We start from the raw sequence: 25,097 nt of genomic DNA, 5'->3' as shown, positions 1-25,097 counted from the left end.
GTTTGTAGGTATATTTGAGCTCATTTAATTTCCTTTACTTATGTCCTTTGTGTATTTAATCTATGTATGTAATATTGGCTGCATTTCTGATAGTTGTTTGTGTGCCATGTTGTTCCAGACCACAGCAAACGTTACCCAGCTTGCAAATATTGTAATAAATCCATTAGAAGAAGACAGCCTGCCGTTTCCTTAAACTTGGACACACACATCTACACATTTGGCCATTCTGAGCCAGTAATTTCCAGAAGTTATCTCATCTTGTGAGAAGCCTCCATTTTATTAATGGTTTCCAATGTTGTAAAAATGCGTAGAATAAAAATTAAAATACATTTCTGTCAACAAAGATTTGCGTCAGCCTTTGATAGTAGGCTGATATAGCTAATATAGACACTTACATCATGTGCTGCCTTCATTATAACACTTATATAAGGCTTTTAATTTGTTGGAGCCAGATTTTTTTTTGCTATTTTTGGTCTAATATGGCTCTTTCAATATTTTGGGTTGCCGACCCTTGCCATAGTCAAACACAAATCAGAGCAAGTTTATAGTCAAGCTTCTGTGCCACTCACAAATTCCACCAATATCTTCCATTTAAAAAAAAAAAGAAGAAGCTGGAACCCTTTTTGATCTTGCATATCCCATTCGAGATGCAGCTACCATCAAAGGTCATATTTGTTCCCATGACACAGTAGTGTACAATAATCACAATACGTTTGTGTTCGACTAAAGCAGTGGTTCTTAAACTTTTTTTCACCAAGTACCAACCCAGAAATACTTACACCACAATGACCAACATTAAAATACAGTAGCGTAATAGGCCCAGGTATTTATTAAATACAAGACAGAAGTTTTAACACGTTTAATATTTTAGGCCAACGTAACATTACACACAGTTTGAACAGTAACACTGTGTTTGAATATAGGAAAATAAAATACTACTTCAATCAAGTCATTCTTTGTTGTACCACTAGATGGATCCCGCATACCATTTGAGAATCACTGAAATAAATCATGTCAAATTCAGGTCACAGTACATTGAGAGTAAACTAACATTTATTGACAAGATGGCCAGAGACATCAGTTCATTGTAGCAGCAACATGGAACAATACAGTAAGGGCTTCCGCTTGAGTCAGAGTGGCAGGAAGTGGCTGAAAGAAGTTTCAACGAGTGTTAAATTCAAGCTCAAAAGGTCAGCGTTCTACTTCCTGTGCATGGGCAGTCAACTGTATCAAGGCACACAAGTGCCAGTTAAAGAGTATTGTAAGTGGCATGCAAATGAAAACAGAAATGTTACCGTTTCAGTTCAAAAAGAGTATGAGGCAAAGAATGACATCTTCCTGGATGGTTGGTTATTCACAAAAGAAGCTTTAGTGTAAGCACCCACAATACATCAGAAATGTAGAACTACAACAGGACGATAATTGAATCCAAATAGAAAACACAGACAGATAATAGAAAACGGATAGTGATAGCCTGTGTCTGTGAAAAGCTGCCCTGTTCCCCAAGTTTGGTCAGATAGTTAATGCAGTCAATAAATTGTGCCACATGGTGTCAAGTTGGGTCCAAAAATGCATTTGAACGTAGTACAAGATGCCCTCTCCTTTCAGTTAGGTGATGTGTAACCAAAAAAAACAAACAATTAAAGACAAAAAAAAATCACAAACATGCTTATCGTGTGTCATGGCGGAAACGTCCAAAGGCACTTTGGACACAAGCGAGAGCGTCCGTGAGGTAAGATGCTCCATCCGTGGACACATCATATTTCAAGCATATGACAGGAAAGACATCATTCTTCAGATCATGATTTATACACAGATGTTATTATAAAACCTTAAGAGATACCAATAGGAAAAAATGGCAGCATGGATTTATATTACTCTCAATTCAGTGTGGCCAAATTGGTGTCAGTTAACTGAGTGGGTGCTCAATAAAGTCTATGTGTATTCTTGATTTCATGCACTCATTTTATCATGACAAATGAAGGTTACAATATCACATATTGGTGTGGAACACATTTCTTTTAAAACACATTATAATGCAATACGTTCCTTTAAATCATGTAGAAATATAAATTCTACTTTTCATCATTAGGGTACCATTTAACATGTATATATAGTCTTAACACATTATATATGAAACTTCAAACAACAAATCCAAGCTCTTAAAACCTTTGGGATGAATAAGAATTAGTGACATCTCACAAATGTTCTTCCGGATGAATATATATCTAATCTATATAACCTAATACTTTAGTATACATATTCAGAGTTGACATACTGTCATAAAGCTCCTTTTGAGCCCATTTTACTTCACTGCGTACATGCAGGTCAGTCTTTATTGTGATACAAGATGAGGTAAGAATGGCAACGGGATGACTGCAAGTGAAGGACTCATTCAAATGTAAATCACGGTACAGCAACAAATGTACCTGCTTGATATGGGGAGTAAGCCTGGGAAAATAGGGCCTACTTTCAACATTTATGGAATGACGACTGCATAATATAACCCTAAAATCTATGCATGGATGACTGCCATTGAAAATAACATGAATAAACATCTAAACTCTATCCTTTCGGGACACTATGAAACAGACCGTAAGTACACTGTTGCACATGTGAACCAAAACATATTTCAGGTTACAATAAGTAGGGAACTATGTTAACTACTGCTACTAAGAACTGCGTCACTATACTGTATGTTTAAATCTGGTGGCTTTTATCCACCATCTCCTGAGTAGTCACCTTTTCTACTGCTATATCACTCAGACAAAAAACTATAATTTAACAGGTGTGAGGTGATTGTGTAGTCATTGGCTTTAAATGTCTATTTAAGTGCTATTATGCTCACAAAACCATAAGGTCTCATGATTTTAAAAAATGGCTGCTGAACCGTGCAAATGGTCTGAGAAGCGGGTATAGAGGGCAGGGTTCACAGACACTTTTAAAGTACACCGTAAAAAAAATTACAACAAAAAAACAGCAAGTTGATTCAGTGCATTTTGTTGCATTATTCCTGTCCTCTGTTCAAGTATAAGTGGGACTGCCAAACCACTAAGATTCTCCAACTGTGTTAGTCCTCACTAAATGACAGTCACTCCTTTTCCACTATAGCCAACTTTGGTGCTGATGACCGGTTAGTTCGGAGGCGATGCAGTTCAAAGCACACCACCCCATTTCACCATCCTGGAAAACCATGCCATTATATCACAGTATTTAAAGGGAAACTGCACTTCTAGAATGTTGCCTATCATTCACAATTCTTATGTGAGACAAGCACACGTTTTTCTTTTTTTATGCATTCTAACTCGTAAATAAATGCTAACAAAAGTCAGCTAACAATGGGTAAAATGGGTTTCGATGTATTTCTCGTATGAATTGCTCTGAAAAACTCCGAAAACGTTTTGTATACACACTAGGTATATATATAATGCAGTAACAGACACATTCATAACAACATGTAGTATTTATGTATCTTAGTCATTTTAAGCATACAGTAGCGTATTAATTACACAGACACATCACAAGGTTAGCTATTTCCCTCGACAACAAAATTAACTACTACTAATCATGGCAGACTTCATATGAGACAAGGACTACTTTGGGACAAATAATGATCCAAGACCTTATATTTTTGAGCCTGAATATACAGAGGATGAGTTCCAAGTTTTAGAAGCTGAGTGATAAGTATCAGTATCGCTAAGCGCTAAAAGAGAAATAAAAAACTACGAACATAATAAAATAAGCACCAACTGTAAAATGTCTGCTCTCACTAAAATGCTGACTGATGAGATGTTTATATCTTCCCGTTTAGATGAGGAATTATTTCTTAAAAAAGGGTGGGCGCAAACGAGCGTCTTTGTTTCCATCTCTGGGTTCAAGTTGGATGTCAAAGTTTATCAACGTCTCGGTTTATGGCAATAACTTCCTATCATCCAGGTGAGAGGCATGATTTATAATTTAGAATTAACTTTCACCAACTCAGAGGCAAAGAAGCAGTTCAGTATGTCATTACTGTAGCTGCAAAAGCTAGTTAGCTCTCTGTGATCACAGCTCCGCTTAAAATGGTTACTTAACTTTAGCACTTATAATAACAATATCGCTAATACTTGGTTAATATTGAGGCCATGGCATGTAAATGGAGTTGCGGTTTTTGGATATTTTTAATGGGCTTTATAGATGCAATTGAGTACTTCCATTACAGTGGCCCTGCGATGAGGTGGCGACTTGTCCAGGGTGTACCCCGCCTTCCGCCCGATTGTAGCTGAGATAGGCTCCAGCGCCCCCCGCGACCCCAAAAGGGACAAGCGGTAGAAAATGGATGGATGGATGGCATTACAGTGGCTGCATTATTAGCCACCTCATACTTGCTAATTTTATGAATTAGAATGCATAAAAAAAGAAAAAACGTGTGTTCTTGTCTCACATAGGGATTGTGAATGATTGACAAAATTCCCAAAAAAGTGCAGTTCCCCATTATGTACCAATTAATCAATGAAAAACACCTCCAGGTGTTATTGCATGTACAGTACGATTCATGTAACTCCCTATTCTCCCACGTGCTTATGTGAAAAATAGTGTGCAACTGCGCAGACACGGCTGCGCGCCTTCATCCACATACTTTGAGTAGAGCAATCTTAAATGTGGGCATTCCCTGACAAACCTGGCCCTAAGCGTATTCTCTCGTCAACTTAAAAGGAGAACTGCACTTTTTGGGGGAATTTTGCCCATCATTCACAATCATTATGTAAGACAAGCACACCTAGATTTTTCTTTTTTTTTAAATGCATTCTAAATAGTAAATAAATGAGATCAAAAGTCTGCTTACAATGAAGCTAGTGGGAGTCGCTCTAATCTGCCTATAAAGCGCTTAAAACATCCAAACACCTCCATCAAGTTTGTATATACACACTGTATGTATATATGTAATGAGTAACAGGCACATTCAAAATAACCTGTATTATTTACACATTTTGCTCATTCAAAGCATACGGCGATGCATTAACTTCAAAAGCGCATCATGACTTTCGCTTTTTCATTTGTCAACATCCCTGATTACTACTCACTGCAGACTTCATGATAGCCAACAAGCATACTAAACAATCCCTTACTGTACACTGTCTGCTGTCACTGGGATGCCGACTGATGGAATGTTTATATCTTCCAGTTTAATCAAGAATGAGTCATAATCTTCGCAAAGAAAAAAGAGTGTGGATACCAGCGTCTTTTTCACCATTTCCGGGTCTAAATTGGATGCCAAAGTTGACCAACTTGTCAGGTTATGTCCTCATCCTTCTACTTTCAAGGTAAGAGGCATTATTTATGATCGAAAATAAACGGTCGGAGGCAAGAAAGCAGTCTACTAGCTCATAATGCCAATATAGCAGCAACAAGCTAGTTAGCTCTCTCGACAACGCGCCACTAAAATAGTTTGTCTGCGTTAGAGCTTATAATAACAATATCACTAATACTTGGTTAAAATTGAAGTTAGAAAATGTAAATGGAAGTATTGTTGGTGCTTTGTAGAGTATGTCTGTCTTCTTGTCTCTCATAATCATTGTGAACGATAGGCAAAATTCCAAAAAAGTGCAGTTTACTTTTAAGTACTTTTGTTCTTACATGTTTCTGAGGCTGGAATAAGTTCAGCGCCTCCAGAAGGTGAATTATTGCATTGCTCCTAAAGTTGGGATGCAGTGTACACCACATGTAATAAAATGATAAGCGAAACTTCCAGAAAACTATCTAATCCATTCTGATTGCTTCAATTGACACACCTGGAAACATCCATTAAAATGAAGATGAAATGACCATCATGTCACTCTATATTAACTATCATAAATCGAAATGCACATCGTTGTCTCGTAAGTGTGACAGCGGAAGACAACGTATATCTGTGGTGTTTGAACATCGTAACCGAATTTCAATGCGTCAGGACTGTGATTATTGAACTATGTGACTATTTTATAGAAAATACGTATAAAATATGGCGTCTATCAATTGATTTTTTGACAGTTAAAATCAAACTGTCGCACGCACACGCACACACACACACACATATAAGCTGTTCAAGCCCCTCTGACGCGTCCCAGCTTCCCAAACATTTGTACGAAACATAACTCTTAACACCACAAATGACATCAGGATGGTTATAATAAGTAAATAAAGTTCTATCTAGGGATTATTATTCACAACCAGCCAGGAAGTAGAAGACGCTGTTGAAGCGTGCATACACACACTACATTACCACGGCGACACAGACGTTCACATGACAAGCACTGTCTGGATGGATACAGTCTTTTCAAATTTAAAGTGTTATCTTTTTCATGGATTTAAATTACATTTACAACTGGTATTTAAAACTCCATGTTCTACAATTTTCATGCAACCAAAAAAAGGTGTCACAGCAAATACGCCTCATTAAAAATGAGCCTGCCTTCATTCAAAACTTAAGTACTTTTGGGGCGTGTACGGAGGCTGGATGAGAGAATACGAATAAGAGAAACGTGCATAACTTTGAGCACGTAAAAAAACAAAAACTAAGTGCAAACAGGAAAACGTTATGTAAAATTAGGTCAAACACACAGTAACACAGCTCTGTGATGGTCTGCTCCAAATAAAAGTTTTCTCTCCAGCCACCAATATATGAACCATAAACATAGTAAATGTTATATGAGGGTGAATAAAACGAAAAACTTAGAATAAAGCAAAGTTTCTAGTGTGTAAGCGGTGGAAGCACATTCCTTCTATGGCACGGCAGCACGCTTTTGATGGCCAAAATAACAGCGAATGTATTATTACAGAATGTGCCTGTGAAAATCACTTTTAATAATACTCAACATCATTTACTACACTGTTTGTCGGACATCGTGATTGGCAGTGAAAAATGTTTGCAAAATTGGACGGTTAAAATCCGGCCATGACGGGAGGTAACTCCGCCCAACAAGCTTTTGGAGACAGTCGAGAATCAGAAAAAACATATCTTGCTCAGCACACTTAATAACAGAAAATAAAATCTCTGCAGGAACTTTTGGAACCCACCCGAACCAACTCTGAAACAGCCGTAGTGGAAAAGAGGTAAATGTGATGAAGGTTTTCCATGGCAGGCAGACTGCTGTAAGGCCGAGTTTGGCGCATGACCTCCTCCAGAGAAAGAGCAGATGTTCCTTTTCGCCGACAAAACGGTTGCATATTGCCATTTGAGGACTGCACAGTTCATACGATTGGTTTAAAAACTAAAAACCTGGTGTCACTGTCTTGCTTTTCAAGTGTGGATTCTATAAGGACCAGTGCATATCTTCAAAGTCCTCTGCTTCGCCCAAGTTCGAGTCTGTCTCCAAAAGTCTCATGATCACGGCCATAGCTGCCTCGTCATTGGTAAGATTCCCAAAGCCCGGTTCAACCACGCTGTCCAAATCTAACTGGGAGTTCTCCCCTGTGGTGAGATTAAGGGACATTGGACAAGAACAAGGTGAGAAGCCCTTTCGTCATAAAGACAGTTTCTTATCCAATTAAACAATTTTGAATAGACACCATCAAAGAAACAACTAAATGTCCTAGGGTGTTTACACTGGAGAATAACTAAAAATTAACGTCATCTGCACAGATGCCACAACCGTGGCGTTTTTTCCTAAATTTTCAGTGCCATGCCACATCTTAATATTTTCTTTAGTGCTGTTTTTTTTTTTTAATAGGTTAGAGCACCTTGTGTGCACAACTTGCCTTGGCATGAAAAGTGCTATATAAATAAAGTTTGATTGACTGATGTAATAAGTTGGATGCATAACGGTGCCGTAACTTAGTTGGAGAAGTGTTTTACGTACATATACTGCAAGTGTCCAGTGGTTGGCCATAATTGTTTTGGCTATGACATACGTGCACATGCCTAAACTAAAGGCGTAAAACAATTTTCCCTGACTACATTTAGTGATGTGTTTATGAACAGTATCAAAAAACGTACCCATGAGTTTCTCCTCTCCAGGGAATAAAGCCCCTTTAGGGTCACCCTCTGAGCTCGATTTCTCTGGGATCTCCATTTCTGTGGCTTCACCATTTGGCATCTATACAGCAAAAGACATAATGAAATGAAAAGAAAATGGCAATTCATCTGTTGAGGCTAAATCTAACCTGGCAACAAAATCAATTGATTTAACCTAATAAAACCGTTACTGTAATATGGAAGGCACAACAAATATGTCCATTGCATTACAGGCCATTCAGATTGAACAAAAAAAGCATGAGTCACAGCTAAGATACCAGTTTGTCTCCATGATTATATTTTATGACATTAATTTCTAATTCCGAATTTTCAAAATCTAAAATATTATTTAATAATTAAATCATTTTGCTCGATGTGACACTTCAATGAAAACAAAAGTTCATATCATTCACAGTGATATTCTATTCTAGATATAAAAGAATGCATGTCGGAAAAAAACATTTTCTGCCATCTAAAATGAACAACTATAATGACTACAAAAAACAGTAACAAATAAATCAATCAAAACCCAAATACAGCCAAACAAATACAATATATATATAAGATGCACTTACATTGTTGTTGACTAGATTGTGAACAGTGAGTGGAGATTTGTCCTGTAGCAGACTAAACGGGCTCACACTACCACTGGAGGGCGTTGAGTTCATTCTAAAAGATAACACGTTTTAATATGCCAAACCCTGTCATTTAAACATGATAAAACAGTTTAACAATAACATGCATTATGATTAGGGCTGCACTAATCTGGAAAATGTACGTGCGCGCACGCATGCACACCAATCTGTTTTTTATTTAAAGAAATCACACTCTTTTTCTTGTTCTGCTTTAAAGAAGGCTCCTTTGGTCACTCTGCCTTGCTACATGGGGGACAGTTGACTGGGGACTTTCTTGAAAGAAATTAATAGGAAGACTGACAATAATCCATCAAATTAAAAACCCCTGGCATTCTTACTCACTAGACAGTAATACCTGTAGTAGTTTTAGTAGTAATTTTGAGTAAAATGGCAGTGTTTGCCTCCCATCTCCAAAGACATGCACCCGAGGATAGACTGATTGGCAACACTAAATTGGCCCGAGTGTGTGAGAGGGACAAGCGGTAGAAAATGGATGGATGGGTTGTATATATTGCAGCTTATTAGGTAAAAATAGAAAAAAGGATTGTCGTCACTTGGAAATTAGATTGCATGTTCGTCTGAATTGAGATCGTATTTTTTTCCACATCTTTTGTGCAGCCCTAACCTAAACCGAAACATCTAAAATACTAAATTCAGCGTTTTAATGCCAAACCTGTGGAAGTCAAGCAGCTCATTGGCAATCTGGGTCCCGATGCTTCCAGCATATACGCCAGGTGTGGTAGAGATGCCTGGTATCATTGGAAGAGATTTCTTTCTATCTTCTGACAGAAAGAAATACCACATGTCATTAACATACTACTGTATGTCTCAATGTTTATAATGCCTATTTTAACTCACCTCCAAAAGCCTTTGAAGGGTTTGACTGTTCAGTCTTGTTTCCTGACCGGATTGTTCGACTGTGGTCATGCCTGAAGTGAAAAAAAGGGGAAGCTCTATTAAAAGCAGACAGATTTATACAATGAGATAACGTGTTAAACATCTACTTACGATATAACTGTATTGGTTGACACAATATATTCAACTTCTTTGGTCCAGGGGTTTACAAAACTAAACCACTGACTTTGCAGAGTGACAAAAGAGCCATATTTCGTTTTGAATTTGTAGCGATTTGTCTCTATTTTCTCTTTACTCCGCAGCACTAAGAAAAAGAAACAGTCAGCATTGGAAAAATCTCAGTCTCGACATTCGAGCTTGGTTGAAGAGGTCTACACTGGGGCTGCACGATGTTGAGAAAAAACCTTATTGTATTCTTTTTTTCTCCAAAATTGCGATTTTTTTATTTTATACATACAATTGCATAAAACTGCAAAAATAATGAGTGAAGGAATACATTTAACTTTTAAACTGTCAATCAACATATTCTTGTCTCATGGTGCCACATGTAAGAACAATGTGCAATAATTTACTGTAAAACATATTTGACATTATGCAGACAGAACTTTTTTCAACATCATGCTCTTTAACTGAATAAATATTTTCTTAAAACTATACAGTGATTATAATGTAATTTGGCCCTAGTGTGTAATTGTGAGTGTGTGAATGTTGTCTGTCTATCTGTGTTGGCCCTGTGATGAGGTGACGACTTGTCCAGGCTGTAGCCCGCCTTCCGCCCGAGTGCAGCTGGAATTGGCTCCAGCACCCCCCGCCACACAAAAAGAGGGAGAAGTAGTAGAAAATGGATGGAAGAATGGATGTAATCAAAATATATAATTATGCAAGTAAACATTTAAAAGGATATAAACGTTTATTTCTCATTACAGTAGAATGGTTTACCATTGGACGGTAAATAAAATAACTTTGTTATCCTAAATGAATAAACAACATTTTTTACTCATTTCTGTGCATTGTTTTTTCCCAGAGGGAAAAATGAGGTTGGATGTTGTCTTTTTGTTTATTGCTATCACGTGATCGCGATGGCATTTTTGTTAATTTGTCCGTGTCCGCTGAGATCACCCATTCGATTTGAAGCTGAAATATTCCCACAACGGGACTTAGCTTTGTAATCTTTATTTTCCTAATTTGTGTTAGTTTGCAGCACTTTTCATCGGCGAGTCGCTAGGCTCTCCGTAGTCTGTGTCTGCGGCCGCGCCCTGCTTTCGCCTCCAACAACACAAAGGTTGTTAATGACTGAAAAGAGGGGTCACTCGGTTCAGCTATTTACGGTACACTGTTAAATAAACACGCTCAGGTGCTGAGAGCGATCCACAAGATAAGACATCTTTCTTCCTGTTTGAAGTGAGAGACAAACAAATGTGAGGCTCAACAATTCTGATTGGTCAACATGTCTGTCACTCAAATGGCGGCCAACGGCAGAGATCCCCCCCCCCCAAAAAAACATATGCTGGTTATTAATCGCAGTAATTAAAATCTCAATGTCGATTCAATTTCAATTAATCGTGCAGCCCTAGTCTACACAATTATAAAAAACATCAAAACTAAATACATGGGCTTACATATAAACTTACCTTTTCGATGCCGGTCAGCTAAATGTGGTAAGTCATCTTGATGGAAGTATTCATAGCATGAAGTCCCAAGCAACTCTTGGGGAAGATAACCAAGAATGGTTGTTGCTCTGTAAAACAAGTCTCAATGACAGAATCTGGTAGAAAAACACTTTCCCTCTTGACATGTCACTCAGTCTTTTTTCTTCAAACTACATACGGGTGTCCTTTTTCACTTCAAATACGGTACTGATATTGGAGTATTGGCCGATAACGATATTAATCCAATACAATATTAGCACGAATCTGCCGAGGAGACTTAGTATGTGCAAGTAATATGCAACTATTATTACAAACCCCGTTTCCATATGAGTTGGAAAATTGTTTTAGATGTAAATATAAACGGAATACAATGATTTGCAAATCCTTTTCAACCCATATTCAATTGAATGCAATACAATGACAAGATATTTGATGTTCAAACTCATAAACTTTTTTTTTTTTTTGCAAATTATAATTAACTTAGAATTTCATGGCTGCAACACGTGCCAAATTAGTTGGGAAAGGGCATGTTCACCACTGTGTTACATGGCCTTTCCTTTTAACAACACTCAGTAAACATTTGGGAACTGAGGAGACACATTTTTGAAGCTTTTCAGGTGGAATTCTTTCCCATTCTTGCTTGATGTACAGCTTAAGTTGTTCAACAGTCCAGGGGTCTCCGTTGTGGTATTTTAGGCTTCATAATATGCCACACATTGTCAATGGGGGACAGGTCTGGACTACAGGCAGGCCAGTCTAGTACCTGCACTCTTTTACTATGAAGCCACATTGATGTAACACGTGGCTTGGCATTGTCTTGCTGAAATAAGCAGGGGCGTCCATGGTAACATTGCTTGGATGGCAACATATGTTGCTCCAAAACCTGTTTGTACCTTTCAGCATTAATGGCGCCTTCACAGATGTGTAAGTTACCCATGTCTTGGGCACTAATACACCCCCATACCATCACAGATGCTGGCTTTTCAAATTTATGCCTATAACAATCCGGATGGTTCTTTTCCTCTTTAGTCCGGAGGACACAACGTCCACGGTTTCCAAAAACAATTTGAAATATGGACTCATCAGACCACAGAACACTTTTCCACTTTGTATCAGTCCATCTTAGATGAGCTCAGGCCCAGTGAAGCCGACGGCGTTTCTGGGTGTTGTTGATAAACGGTTTTTGCCTTGCATAGGAGAGCTTTAACCTGCACTTACAGATGTAGAGACCAACTGTAGTTACTGACAGTGGGTTTCTGAAGTGTTCCTGAGCCCATGTGGTGATATCCTTTACACACTGATGTCGCTTGTTGATGCAGTACAGCCTGAGGGATCGAAGGTCACGGGCTTAGTTGCTTACGTGCAGTGATTTCTCCAGATTCTCTGAAACCTTTAATGATATTACGGACCGTAGATGGTGAAATCCCTAAATTCCTTGCAATAGCTGGTTGAGAAAGGTTTTTCTCAAACTGTTCAACAATTTGCTCACGCATTTGTTGACAAAGTGGTGACCCTCGCTCCATCCTTGTTTGTGAATGACTGAGCATTTCATGGAATTTACTTTTATACCCAATCATGGCACCCACCTGTTCCCAATTTGCCTGTTCACCTGTGGGATGTTCCAAATAAGTGTTTGATGAGCATTCCTCAACTTTATCAGTATTTATTGCCACCTTTTCCAACTTCTTTGTCACGTGTTTCTGGCATCAAATTCTAAAGTTAATGATTATTTGCAAAAAAAAAAAGTTTATCAGTTTGAACATCAAATATGTTGTCTTTGTAGCATATTCAACTGAATATGGGTTGAAAATGATTTGCAAATCATTGTATTCCGTTTATATTTACATCTAACACAATTTCCCAACTCATATGGAAACGGGGTTTGTAATTGAATACTGGTTTATATTGACAAATGTGGTACTGTTTACTTAATGACCTATTACACATGTACATGTATGTATATATACATACATGCATATACCTACTGTACACACACACACACACACACACACACACACACACACACACACACACACACACACACACACACACACACACACACACACACACACACACACAATCAAATTATGATTTAGATTATGGCTTATCACGGTTATGAAAATATAATACCGGTAATAAAAAAAAAAAAGATTAATGGGCCGCGACAGGTGCACTCAAATTCTGGAGCATGTAACAGTGAAACAGATGAGGAGCGAATGAGTGAAAACAAGACCACACCTACTAGAAGTTTAGGATCTCACCATTGTTGCTACTTTTTACTTAACACAGCGCTAATATGCCTAATCAATAATCACTCAACTCAACAAAAAAAGGTAAGGCACATGATTTCCGCGCGAGTTCACGTAACCACGGACAGAGCCACATAATTGGCCAATATAATAGGGGATTTCCACTGTTAAAAGCATAGAATATCAGAGAAATCGAGAAAAATGTAAGTGAAATGTTATTATTGTGAAGAGAAAGAACATTTGTTTGGGAAAATAATGTGTTCTGGGCCGTTCATTCATCCCGACACAGTCGACAGCCACATCCTGAACTAAACAATGTCGATACGGTCACTTGAAACAGCAACTAAATATACAAAGCTAAAGCGAGCAAGATCGATCCATACACCCACAACACATCTCATCTACTTCTGTTGTTGTGAACGACATCATCTATGTAAGATGAATAAACAGCAGTCGCACCTTGAGAGGCTTTCTTTTTTTATAGTCTCAAATTGTCTTATTCGTCAAGTTGAGAACAACAGCAACACACACACTTCCTCCCTTCACAATAATAGTGCGGTGCGCCACATCTGGTCTGACTGCACTAACAAAATAAAGGTTTCAAAAAAGTACTTTACGCACGCAAATAGGACGATTTTTGCATTTAATTAACAAATATTTTATTCTATTTTACCCAAAAAGCATTCACTGTATGATGGTAAAATAAGTGTAAAAGGGAAAAAATGGATGGATGGATGGAATAATCGTGTGAGCTTGCACGCACACATGCACTAATACATATACACCGGATCTGGCCCGCTGGCCTTAGTTTGGGGACACCTGGCCAACAGTATAGCCTACCATGTTTAACTTTTGTAAAATTACTTCACTAAAGTACAAGAAAAGACCAACCATGTGTGCTAACTGGAAGACATTTAGCTGTTAACTGTCAGTCAAACTTTGTACAAGTAAATGCGCCGCAGGACTGTTTGTATCAGGGATTTTAGATGCAAGCCGATATCATCCAATACTTTTTTTTTTTTTTGCTGTAATCTGAACGATATCAATATCGGATCAGGACAACCCTAATAACACTTGCAGGTTAGAACGTACAATTACATTTTACCTTTGGTCGACAAAGGTGAACTTGCCATCCATGGCATACCGTGTGATGAACTCGGTGGGTTTGACCCGGAAATCTCCATTGACTTGAGGAGACAAGTGGGAGTGGATGCGCCCCACGGCGACCAGACAGCTGAAGTGGGAGCTCTCCTGCTTCTCTGCATCACCCTCACCCTCTGCTTCCAGCTGACTTGAGGGCCAGCTGCGCATGTAGCCTGTGCAATGGACTGTGCAGTACTTCTGTAACTCTGGAGGCACACATACAGTATATAAACTGACTGTTATAAACTACATGGCATACATGTATCTAAAATCCTTTTTTTTTTTTTTAGGGCTGCTTAAGGTAAGGTATTTGCCTTTTTTATAGTGTATTATATTAAGATCAGTATCAAAAGTAATTAATATTTGATTAGAATTATTTAATTACCTTTCTTTTTGGAGGTGCTGGCCTGGAATTCTTTCTCCTCAACTTTGACAGATATTTTGTTACATTTCATGCGGTAGAAGAAAGAGCGTCGTGCGCCTGAACATATTCGTGCTGCTCCAATCGGGAGGTCTGCCTGCACCTGCAGACCAGCTACGGAAACGACAGAACCATTACACACACTCCAAACACACTCCCACAGTAAGAAACAAATAAATGCTTTACTTTTAGCATCAATTAGCCGTTCACGAGGGTACAGTTCAGACGCTGACAGCTGCTCCTTTACTTTTCCCATGTCTTTAGGATGTACATAATCAAAGAAGCTCTGTCCAATCAGCTCTGCCTGTAATGAAAAGGTAAAGCTTGTCAAATTGACCAAAATTGGCTGCCAATAATTACAAAACCATACAGTTACAAAGTATTTAACACAAAGTACAAACATGTTGGACACCGGAGTCAAACAAAGGAAGAATGTAAAAGAAAGTAATGGATAATGAAAGTTTGATACTTTTTATAAAAAGCCTATTTGGTCTGTCGAAACATGTACATTATTACTGCAGATAGAGTAGGAAAAAAACAATAACAAAAAAAGATGTTACCCCACTATAATTTAATATCTTCGAGACGGACTCAGAGACAAAAACAATTTTCCCCCGATCGCAGCCAACTACAAACAGGAAGCCATCCGCAGCCTGCACGACAACAAAAAGAGAGAGAATAGGAAGCATCTGATGTGCCAGTCTGATAATCAAATGTGAGAGTCCTTCAAAAATAAAAGCCTTTAAAATCAATTATTGAACATGGCAGATTTGTGCAAATCAAGTATTGTTTTACCTTTAAGACGAGGTGTTTGAGCTCCTCGTCAGGCAGGAATGATGGCTTGCAGTTGAGTTCAGAAAAAGCGCTTGAGGAACCTGAAATGCGCGCAAATTTAAAAACCATTCCACAAAAGTTACATCCTGCTATTATTGAGAGTCTTACAACAATATGTCATGGCCAAAACTATAACAATACAATTAAACCTAAGCTATAGTGGAACATAACTTTCTTGATTAGTTATTATTAATCGATATACAGGGTCTCTGCAGGGTTATTACAGGTCACATTTGAGACTTTTTTAAGACCATAATGAATACATTTTAAAAGGGGAAGAGCACTTTTTTAAATTTACAATCCTTATGTAAGACAAGAACATTTTTTACTTGATTTATGCATTCCAAATAATAAATAAATGCGATCAAAAGTCTGCTTACGATTGAGCCTTTGGGAGTCGCTTTATTTTGCCTATAAGGCCCTTAAAAACATCCAAACACCTTCATTAATATTTTATATACATGCTGTGAGTATATGCAGTGTAGTAACGGGCACATTTATAATAACATTTAATATTTACGTTTTTTGCTCATTTTAAATCATACGCGGCACATTAATTTAATAAAACGCATCACAAGGTTAGTTTTTTTCCCCCCCCAACAACATCACTGATTATTACTCACTGCAGACTTTCTTTCGAGCCAACAAACATTATAAAACATCACTTACTGTACAATGTCTGCTCTCATTGGTACGGCTACTGATAGAATCTTGTTATAGACCCGTTTAGATGAAGAATTACTCATAATCCTCGCGAGGAAAAGGGGGGTGGAACCATGCGTTTTTACGTGTCTTTCTCGCCATTCCCAGGTCTAAAATGGCTGTCAAAGTATACCGACATGTCTGATTACGTCATCATCCTTATACTGTAAAAGCTGAGATGCATTATTTCTGATTCTTCTGTAATTATTGTCACTTTACCCACATAACGCTCTTTTTGAAGTTGATCCCTTTACAGTTGTGCAGGTGTTGTGGCGTTTAAACATATTTTGACAAAAACTTGTTTCGGATTTTCGCCTTTTTCATTATTGTCCCATTCACTTTCACTGCAATGTTTACAAACGCTGCCCATCCTGACCAGAGTTGTAAAATCGGTGAAAATAATAATTTTTCCATCCACCAGCTTCAATCATGCATTAACTTGTTAATTCCACAGCCACAAATCGTTGAAATTGCACTTACCATTTTACACAAATAATGGTGGGCTTTCATAACCACCGTTGCTAGCTAAACTCTGCTGTAACAAAATGCACACACTTGTTGTGCTCGATAAATTCTGACCGGGCTGCAAAGTTAATTAATTAATTCAGTTTTGTAGTTATATACCCCCCTTAAAAATCAAAACATTTAAAAATGAGACTGAAGTTTATCCATTTGTTCTAAGCATAACTAATTATCTTTAAGACCTTTCATAGTCGTATTTAAGACTTAACAAGATTTTGATAGAATTTAAGACCTGTTAAGGCCTTGAATTCGAATTATTGAATTTAAAGCTTTTTAAGACCCTGCGGGTATACTCATGGAATTGCAAATTAGACTTGGAGGACGTTCATTCAGTTGTTTAATTTTTTTATTTAAAAAAAGCAGACAAACATGACACAAAAATATAGTCATTAGGCTTTAGAAATCTGTGGTGGAAAATGAAGACAATGGTCCATGACAAGACACCAACCTGCAAAGCTGATCTGACAACAGCAATCAGAAAGTTGGCGCAAGATTGATGAAGAGCACTGTTTGTCACTCGCTAAGTCCATGCCTGACAGACTGCATTCAGGCTGTGAGGCACGGTGTGTCTTGAAGTGTTTTTGTTTGTTTTTCATGATTCAATAATTTTCCTGAGAATTGAGTGCTTTCATATTTTTTTTTACTGTAATTGGGCTAAAAATGAAACTGTTACTGACTACCACAATGTATTTTCTTGATTTCTTGAAGCCATAAAGTAGCCATTTGAAATGACAAGTTCTGTGTCATGTCTGTTACCTTCTTTTTTTCTACAAAATTAAACAAATGATGGACATCCACCAAGACTGGTGAGTCCATTTTTTTTTTTACCAGAAGTCATAATTATTCATGATTAAGTGAATGGGTCAGCCAACACTAATAATCAACTATAGTTTTTTCAAAGTACCTTTGAGGGATTTGAGGTGCTGCACGGCCATTCTGAGCACAGTGAGTTTGTCCAGTTTACGAGACATTGGGTTACATGTTGGAATCATGACTGACAGCTTGTCAATGAGCGTGTTCATTTTGTCCCGTCTCCTTTTCTCAATTTGGCTGTGTGGTTCCCTGCAAGGAGATGAAGATGATGATGAGGATTAAGATATTTTTTCTTCAGCAGCGCAGCTAATTGATTCAATATTAATGTACTGTACTACCTAAAACATTTCATTTTAGCATGTTGGTCCTCTCCATCAGAACTGCAGACAAGAAAAAAAACAATTCTCAACTATGTGGCATATTTCAATAGAGTGGGTGTAAAATGGCAACAAACTCCTGTAAAATGTAGAAATGTTGAGCTCGAACCACAAAGTGTAGAATTCAGCTTTATTTCAAGTAAACAGCACCAACCTATTTTGGTCCTCATCCATATATTCACTTGAGAAGGATGGCAATTTAGTTTCCCTAAGAAAAAACAGCGACATCAACAAAGTTAATTTAATTTGATTCATATGTTTTGAGAAGAGCTAAGTCAGAAGCAAACACTCATACTTACTGGTTGTCCACACTGCCCTTTCGTTTACGGGGCATTTCCAGGCCCAAGGACATGCCAACCATCGAGGTCGGAGCCATTAGACTGGGTAGAGAGATGGAGGTCATTTGGTTTTCCTCAACAATTACATTCTCTGAAAAAGAAGGGAAAATAAAAATGAACTGCAGATTCAATAAGAAAAATTAAAAGTTGAAAAAGGCATGTCCTATATATTGCTTCTTTCTGAAAATAATAATACAGCAGAAGCAATAATTTAAAATTTCAAAAAGAAAAAGGCAGGGCCAATCTTTCTGTTGCGGTCCGTCACGGACCGCCAAGAATAAACGAATGTATGGGAAACACTGATACAGGAATGTAATGATAAACGGTATTAATGATAACTGCGGTGAAACTCCTGATGGTTAAAACTATCCAGCCAGCTCGGTAGCTTAAATGCTAACATGAAAACAGGAGACAATGTCTTTCCCATTAAGAAATGACATACACCAATCTAAAGTTATATAAACACATTGCTTTCTGAGCAACTAAGCTATTGAATTGTGCACATTGAACCTACAGGCTGTGCTCAGAGTGATCGTTCTATATTTACCGTTCAAGGACAGCTGAACACAGTAGGATGCCGCAACGCCCACCCGAAATAATTTATAGATTTTCTTTACACTTTTCATTTAAATACATCTTAAACCATATCCAATCATATTTACAATTTGCAAAGTATGTAAAAACACAGTTTAAACATCACAAACTGCCACAAATTCAGGCCGCCATTTTAAATATTCCCTTCCATATACCTTCGGCTATTCCTGCAGATTGACGTCACTGGTGTAACGCTTCTGATTAGATCAGTCACACTACAAATAGGCAAAAATTAGACGTGCTGTCTATGATTTCACAATCCCTATGTAAGTCATGAACACATGTTTTTCTTTTTTTAATGCATTCTAAGTCGGAAATAAATAAACACATAAAAAGTGCGCTAACAATGTACCGGTAGTCAATGAGGGCTCTCTATTTCGCCCATAAAACCCTCTAAATAACCATCCAAAACCCGCCGACAATACTCTATATAATCCAAAGATGTTCATTAAGTCTTCAAAACAATTATGCAATTTGTTATTCTTATAGTCAGAACTGTGTGTTTACTTCCGTAACTGACGGTTTCGGCTACAACTGTTGCCAAAACCGTCAGGTACGGAAGTAAACACACAGATGTGGCTATAAGAATAACACATTCAATACTCTATATACAAATAGTGACCTGAATATTAACCAAATATTAGCGATGTTGTTATTATAAGTGCAAACGCAGACAAACTTTTTTTAGCGGGACAATGATCTAAACACCTAAGTAGCCCTATGCTGCTTTACTGTGAGCTGACAGCGATGTTCTGCTGCTCCCGAATCATCGTGTCTTGGCTCGTTAAAGTTATACTAAATTATAAATCATGCCTCACATCTGGATAATAGGAGGATTTAACCATGAATCTATAAGTTGCTCATCTGTGACATTCAATTTATACACAGAGATAGAGATAAACACACACAACCGAAGACTGTGTCTGCAGGGAGACTTTTCCTTGTTAACCCTTCATGTGCATCACGAGTAATTGTTCATCTAAACAGGAAGATATGGACATCCTGTCAGTCGTCATCGAAGTAAGAGCAGACATGGTGCAGTAATTAATTATGTTTGTAGTTTGTATTTCTTGTTTCGAACTTAGCAATACTGCTACATGATGCTTAGTGTTTCACTAAAGCTGGATTTGTTTAGCAGAGCTTCTAAAACTTGTATATCATCCTCCTTATTATTCAGGATAAAAAAATATAAGGTTCTTCTTCATAATTTTTCCCAAAGAAATTGTTGTTGGCCCTCACAAAGGCTGCATGATTTGCATTGTTTTTGGTAGAGAAGGGATCTGCTGTCCCTACCTCTACGTCACGGGCTTTGTCATTATCCTTTAAAAATGGCTTGGGAATCTTTGTGTGATTGTTACTATTTTGATCATATCTATTTATTCGCAAACTTTATAAATCTTTCTGTGTCATAAAAATCTGATATATATGATAATAGCTTCAATATAGAAGCAACTTGTTTTTCCACTCTACTGGTACTTTAAAGTGCCAAAGTACAAAGCAATATTCCAAAATGATAAAAGCTTAGCCATAAAACAGATAACCTACTAAGACTAAAACACTCCATGAAAACAGATAAAATACTAAGACTAAAACACTATCAGTGAAGCATAACAAAACATGCAAAATAGTGTGTTTTCTAAGTGTGTCTAGTTATTAAAAAAAAAAAACTTGGCTCAAAAAATTCTGTGTGTATAAGTACTATTTGAGCACATTCAACAATATAGCAATAATAATAATAACCATGATAGTTTTTGTCACGATATCCATGATACGGAATGTTTATATCATTACATCCCTTCACTGATACCATTTATTACTTTTAATCAGCACATTTTAAATATGAACCCATTCATATAACACCCCTCTCAATCAGACATTAGCTGAAATAGTAAACCTCACATAGGATTTACTTTAGCATTTCTGGATTACACTGCCCTAGTTTGAACTTGTTTATCTGGCAAGGCTAAGGCAAAGCTGACATGGCTCTGAAGAGAGCCAGGGAGAAGAAATGTGAGCTAACGACTACAACAGACCCAATGCAGCAGATAGCCATGACATCTATTTTTAGATCTTTTCCACACTGTGACCCAAATAGAAATTACCAGCTGGACTACCAGGTTACAGTCAACAGTAAAGACAACAAGATGAGAGGACAGTTTTTTTTTTTTTTAAGTGTGAAGTCGGAATGCTTTAGGGAGAAGTTTGGACAAGTTACACCCTGGGCCTGGACTGATTGCCAGTCTTGCATAAGTAGATATACATGTTATATGAATTGCATATCTCCCAATGCATCTGCAACATAAACAGACCAATCTGACCCATATGGCACATGAACAATAACAATATCTGATAGCTCAGTTACAGCTCATGTTATTCTATTCTGTGTTATGTGTGTTTTATGTTGCACGATTGCGCCAAGTAAAATTCCTAGTTTGTGAACCCGTTCTCAAACAATGGCAATAAAAACTCTTCTGATTCTGATATAATCTGTTCATTTACATAGTGATTCCAAAGTAATGTGTTGTTGCACTTTTGAGAAATCATAAGGACATTATCCAATTTCACTTAATTGGTCAAATAAGCATTTTTATTTATCTATCTATGGCTGCCAATGATGTATAGTAACAGGCAGAACAATTACATGCTGTTGGTAGCAGAAGGTACATACAGTATGTGGAAAGTTACCTTTCCTTTAATACAACAGAATAAGTAATCACACTCTTGGTGGTGTGCCGTGAAACTTTTCAAACGTAAACAAAGTTCCTTGGCTCAGTTAAGGTTACAACATTGTTTTCCTTTGAGCTGTGGCGGAAACACAAAGCACACAGATTACCAATATTTTTTTTGTACAGGTCAACAAACAATTAACAATACAAATTCCTCAAAATGCTGGTGGAAAGCGGACTAATGTGAGCTTCATCCATTCTACACAAAATGAAAAAATTGGGACTTTACTGAAACCAGTTAACTAAACTGCTTGGTCAAAATGACTGTTTACATGCAAGCATTCTGCTCAGATTCCTGCTATAGTTAGTTTGCATACACTTACTTACATGCATGAGTCCAAGCTCATGATATTCATTGAATTAAAACAAAAAAATCATCAGAACATGACTGAGCGTGTCGCCAACTTGGTGAACCAATTGGTAAGTATCACTGATAGACTCTACCATCTAAATGGCAGACATTTATCCATGAAAATATGGCGAAGCTGATGACGGTGTGTTTGATGGAGAAGCAGCTGAATACTGTAGAGTTAGCCTGGGCAATACGGACTGAAAATAAAATCTCACATTTTTTACAAAATAATTCTATTTGATTTTTCCCTGTTACTTTTTAAAGAAACCAATGAATACAAATTACAGATCATTTAAAAAAAAAAATTCCCCATCAAAACTAGTGGTTTGGAATGACACCATGCACTGCATCTTACGCGTGGCAAAAGTTACATTTATATGTTATTCTTTTTAGACCAAATAATTGTACTTTTTATGGAACAATTTTCAAATAACTAAGTTAAGAGCTTTCTATGGTAGGCAATACCTTACCTTACCAATACCAATATTTTGAACAAATTACTGCTGTTCACAAAATATAGCATTGCAAGCAAATAAATCATCTCCAACATTGATATTAATAAAGTACAAACTTCAAACTTCTGTCTTAAATAAAATACTTCTGTAAACACAAATGTAGCATTACAAAATTGCTTTCAAATAAACTCAAATAAATCCATAAAAACACCAATAATCAATAAATAGTAATAAAAAATAATCAGTTCGATAAAGTACGAACTTAGAACTTATTTCTTGAATAAAAATTCTGTAAATAAAAATGTATTTAGTATTGTACATTGTAGGCAAATAAATTATCAAGTTAAATTGAGACGACTAAAGCTTTTTAGTAACTGGATAAACGCAGGCTTTTCCATTGTATGTGCGCCACATCTTGGCGCTTTACTGTTTGCTCTGTGCATTGTGCTTCTTTCTCATCATACATTTGTTTTCTTAGGAACTTACGACTCACTTTTGTTTGTGTTAGAATTAGCCAAGTTTTACTAGGTGTGTGCATCTATAAGGTAGCAAGGGGTAGGGCGAAAGCTACGAAAGCTCTTGGGAGGAAAAAAATATGCTGGAGCAAAAGGATAAAAAACATGGATTTGTTTTTTCTTAAATCATCTGCAACACATTATTACATTACTTCATAGAACTACTGTAGTTGTTGGTACTACAGTATATTGTAGTGTTTGTACAATATAATACAATTTGCTAATATCTTAACATGTTAAAATTGTGATGTTTTTGGTGGGGGAGCACCAATTAATATCAATGGGAGATGTTGCTTTAAAATAGGCTTTTGAGTAACGAGCTCGGTCACACAACCAAGTATGCTCGTAAATTGAGGTACTACTGTATATGGATAATTACAATTTTAAGGTTAAAATAAGAACATTGAGGTAATGGTGTAATAAAAATGGATTCTTCCCAAAAGGCCATTTTTACTTCAACAGCGGACTTTTAGAAGAAACTCACTCGTCTAGGTTTATGTACAGCTTTTGTCCTTACTCGTGTCAAGTGAATAAACAACAACACCGTTCAAAGGATCACAGACGTGAAATAGTCTAAAAAGCAAAAGTTATGTTTGGCCAAACACTAGCATTGTTTATATTTTAAAAAGACAAAATGGACGCATTACCGTGAAGTCTATTATCATTTTAAAAAAAAGGCTGTGGTGAGTAGTTTTAACCACTCGGCTGATTGAGACCTGGTAAACAGGCCAAGCTATGATGCTAAGCTAACATTTGCCTCTCTTTCGGGCTACTTTGGGAAAGCGCTTGTTTAATGTAGAGTAATATTCACCAATGGCACTGAAGCGTCGTCGTGTTTGACTTATGCCGTTGGAAACATGAAATATGGCGAAGCCTTACAAAAACTATGTAAATAACGACTTTGCTCTACTGATCTACTGACCTACTTTTTGCAAAAACGCAAAGTTAGGGTCAAGCCTTTGAGCAGACAAGCTATCACAAACACCTCTTTCGTCTAATAAATGTCAGCACCGGTAATGTCATCGTGACCGTACCGCCATCAAAGCAATTATTTTACCTCCCGGTTCGCCTTCCGTTCGGTCACAGCCGCCAGCGGCGGTGTTCCTGGCCGCCATGGCTGCAGCCGGTGCGTTGCGGCCCAGGACTCCAATGCATGGATGAGGCCGTCGAGGGACGCAGATTTTGTGCTTTTGTTTTGAAATCCAAAAGGAGGAGTTGTAAAGCCGATCAAAAGTGCATAATTGTACGCACAAGTCAACAAAAAAGTGTTGAGAAACATGCACAGGAGGCGTCACTGTTTTGGGTCAGTTTTGTGGTGAAAGCACGGAAGATGACAGTCTCCTCCTATCGGCACACTGTAGTGTCACACTGTGCTATAACTCTTCTGTTATGTGGACGCTCTATTACCACTATGTACAACGTTGTTGCGTTATTTATCATTAGGCAACGTTTTTACGAAATGTATTATTGTCTGCTTCTGACATTGATGAAATGTGGTCTTTTCCAAACCAAGACATCAATTTTTGCCCCAATTTAAATATATAACTATTTCGCAACATTGTTTCAAAGTCAGTTTTAAAGGACAAGTTAACATTGTTTCAATGTCTTGTGGGTTAGGGTAAGGGTTAAATGTAAATATATTTATTTTCAATTTCTTTGTTTTCAAATGTTTTTTTGTTGTGTTGTTCATATTGTTACATTTTTAATATAATATGATCATCTGCCTTTATTCCATCCATCCATCTTCTTCCGCTTATCCGAGGTCGGATCGCGGGGGCAGCAGCCTAAGCAGGGAAGCCCAGACTTCCCTCTCCCCAGCCACTTCGTCCAGCTCCTCCCGGTCGATCCCGAGGCGTTCCCAGGCCAGCCGGGAGACATAGTCTTCCCAACGTGTCCTGGGTCTTCTCCTACTGGTCGGACGCACCCAAAACACCTCCCTAGGGAG

General features: G+C 37.6%; 1 protein-coding gene across 3 annotated transcripts; it reads right to left on the bottom strand.

Annotated features, from left to right (window-relative positions):
- Positions 1-846: 846 nt before the first annotated feature.
- On the bottom strand, positions 847-24,520 carry LOC133641774 (basic helix-loop-helix ARNT-like protein 2). 3 transcript variants are annotated; one of them, XM_062035767.1, is made up of 17 exons: positions 24,210-24,520; positions 18,472-18,601; positions 18,327-18,380; positions 18,134-18,175; positions 17,887-18,044; positions 15,720-15,799; positions 15,485-15,577; positions 15,111-15,228; positions 14,889-15,038; positions 14,466-14,709; positions 11,094-11,200; positions 9,616-9,766; positions 9,466-9,536; positions 9,281-9,389; positions 8,548-8,641; positions 7,955-8,054; positions 847-1,149 (listed from the first exon to the last, which is right to left on the bottom strand). In XM_062035767.1, exons 1-17 carry the CDS (start codon positions 24,265-24,267, stop codon positions 1,010-1,012), a joined length of 1,899 nt encoding a protein of 632 aa, XP_061891751.1. In that variant the 5' UTR covers positions 24,268-24,520; the 3' UTR covers positions 847-1,009. The 3 variants fall into 3 exon arrangements, with proteins under 3 accessions (XP_061891751.1, XP_061891750.1, XP_061891752.1); XM_062035766.1 differs by having other exon boundaries at positions 1,006-7,429; XM_062035768.1 differs by lacking the exon at positions 15,485-15,577 and having other exon boundaries at positions 1,006-7,429.
- Between the last annotated feature and the right edge of the window lie 577 nt (positions 24,521-25,097).

The sequence above is a fragment of the Entelurus aequoreus genome, linkage group LG24, assembly GCF_033978785.1.
Source record: "Entelurus aequoreus isolate RoL-2023_Sb linkage group LG24, RoL_Eaeq_v1.1, whole genome shotgun sequence".
In the NCBI taxonomy this organism is placed as follows: Eukaryota; Metazoa; Chordata; class Actinopteri; order Syngnathiformes; family Syngnathidae; genus Entelurus; species Entelurus aequoreus.
The sequence above is the reverse complement of the archived record's forward strand: the minus strand, read 5'-3'. Positions and strand labels throughout refer to the sequence as shown.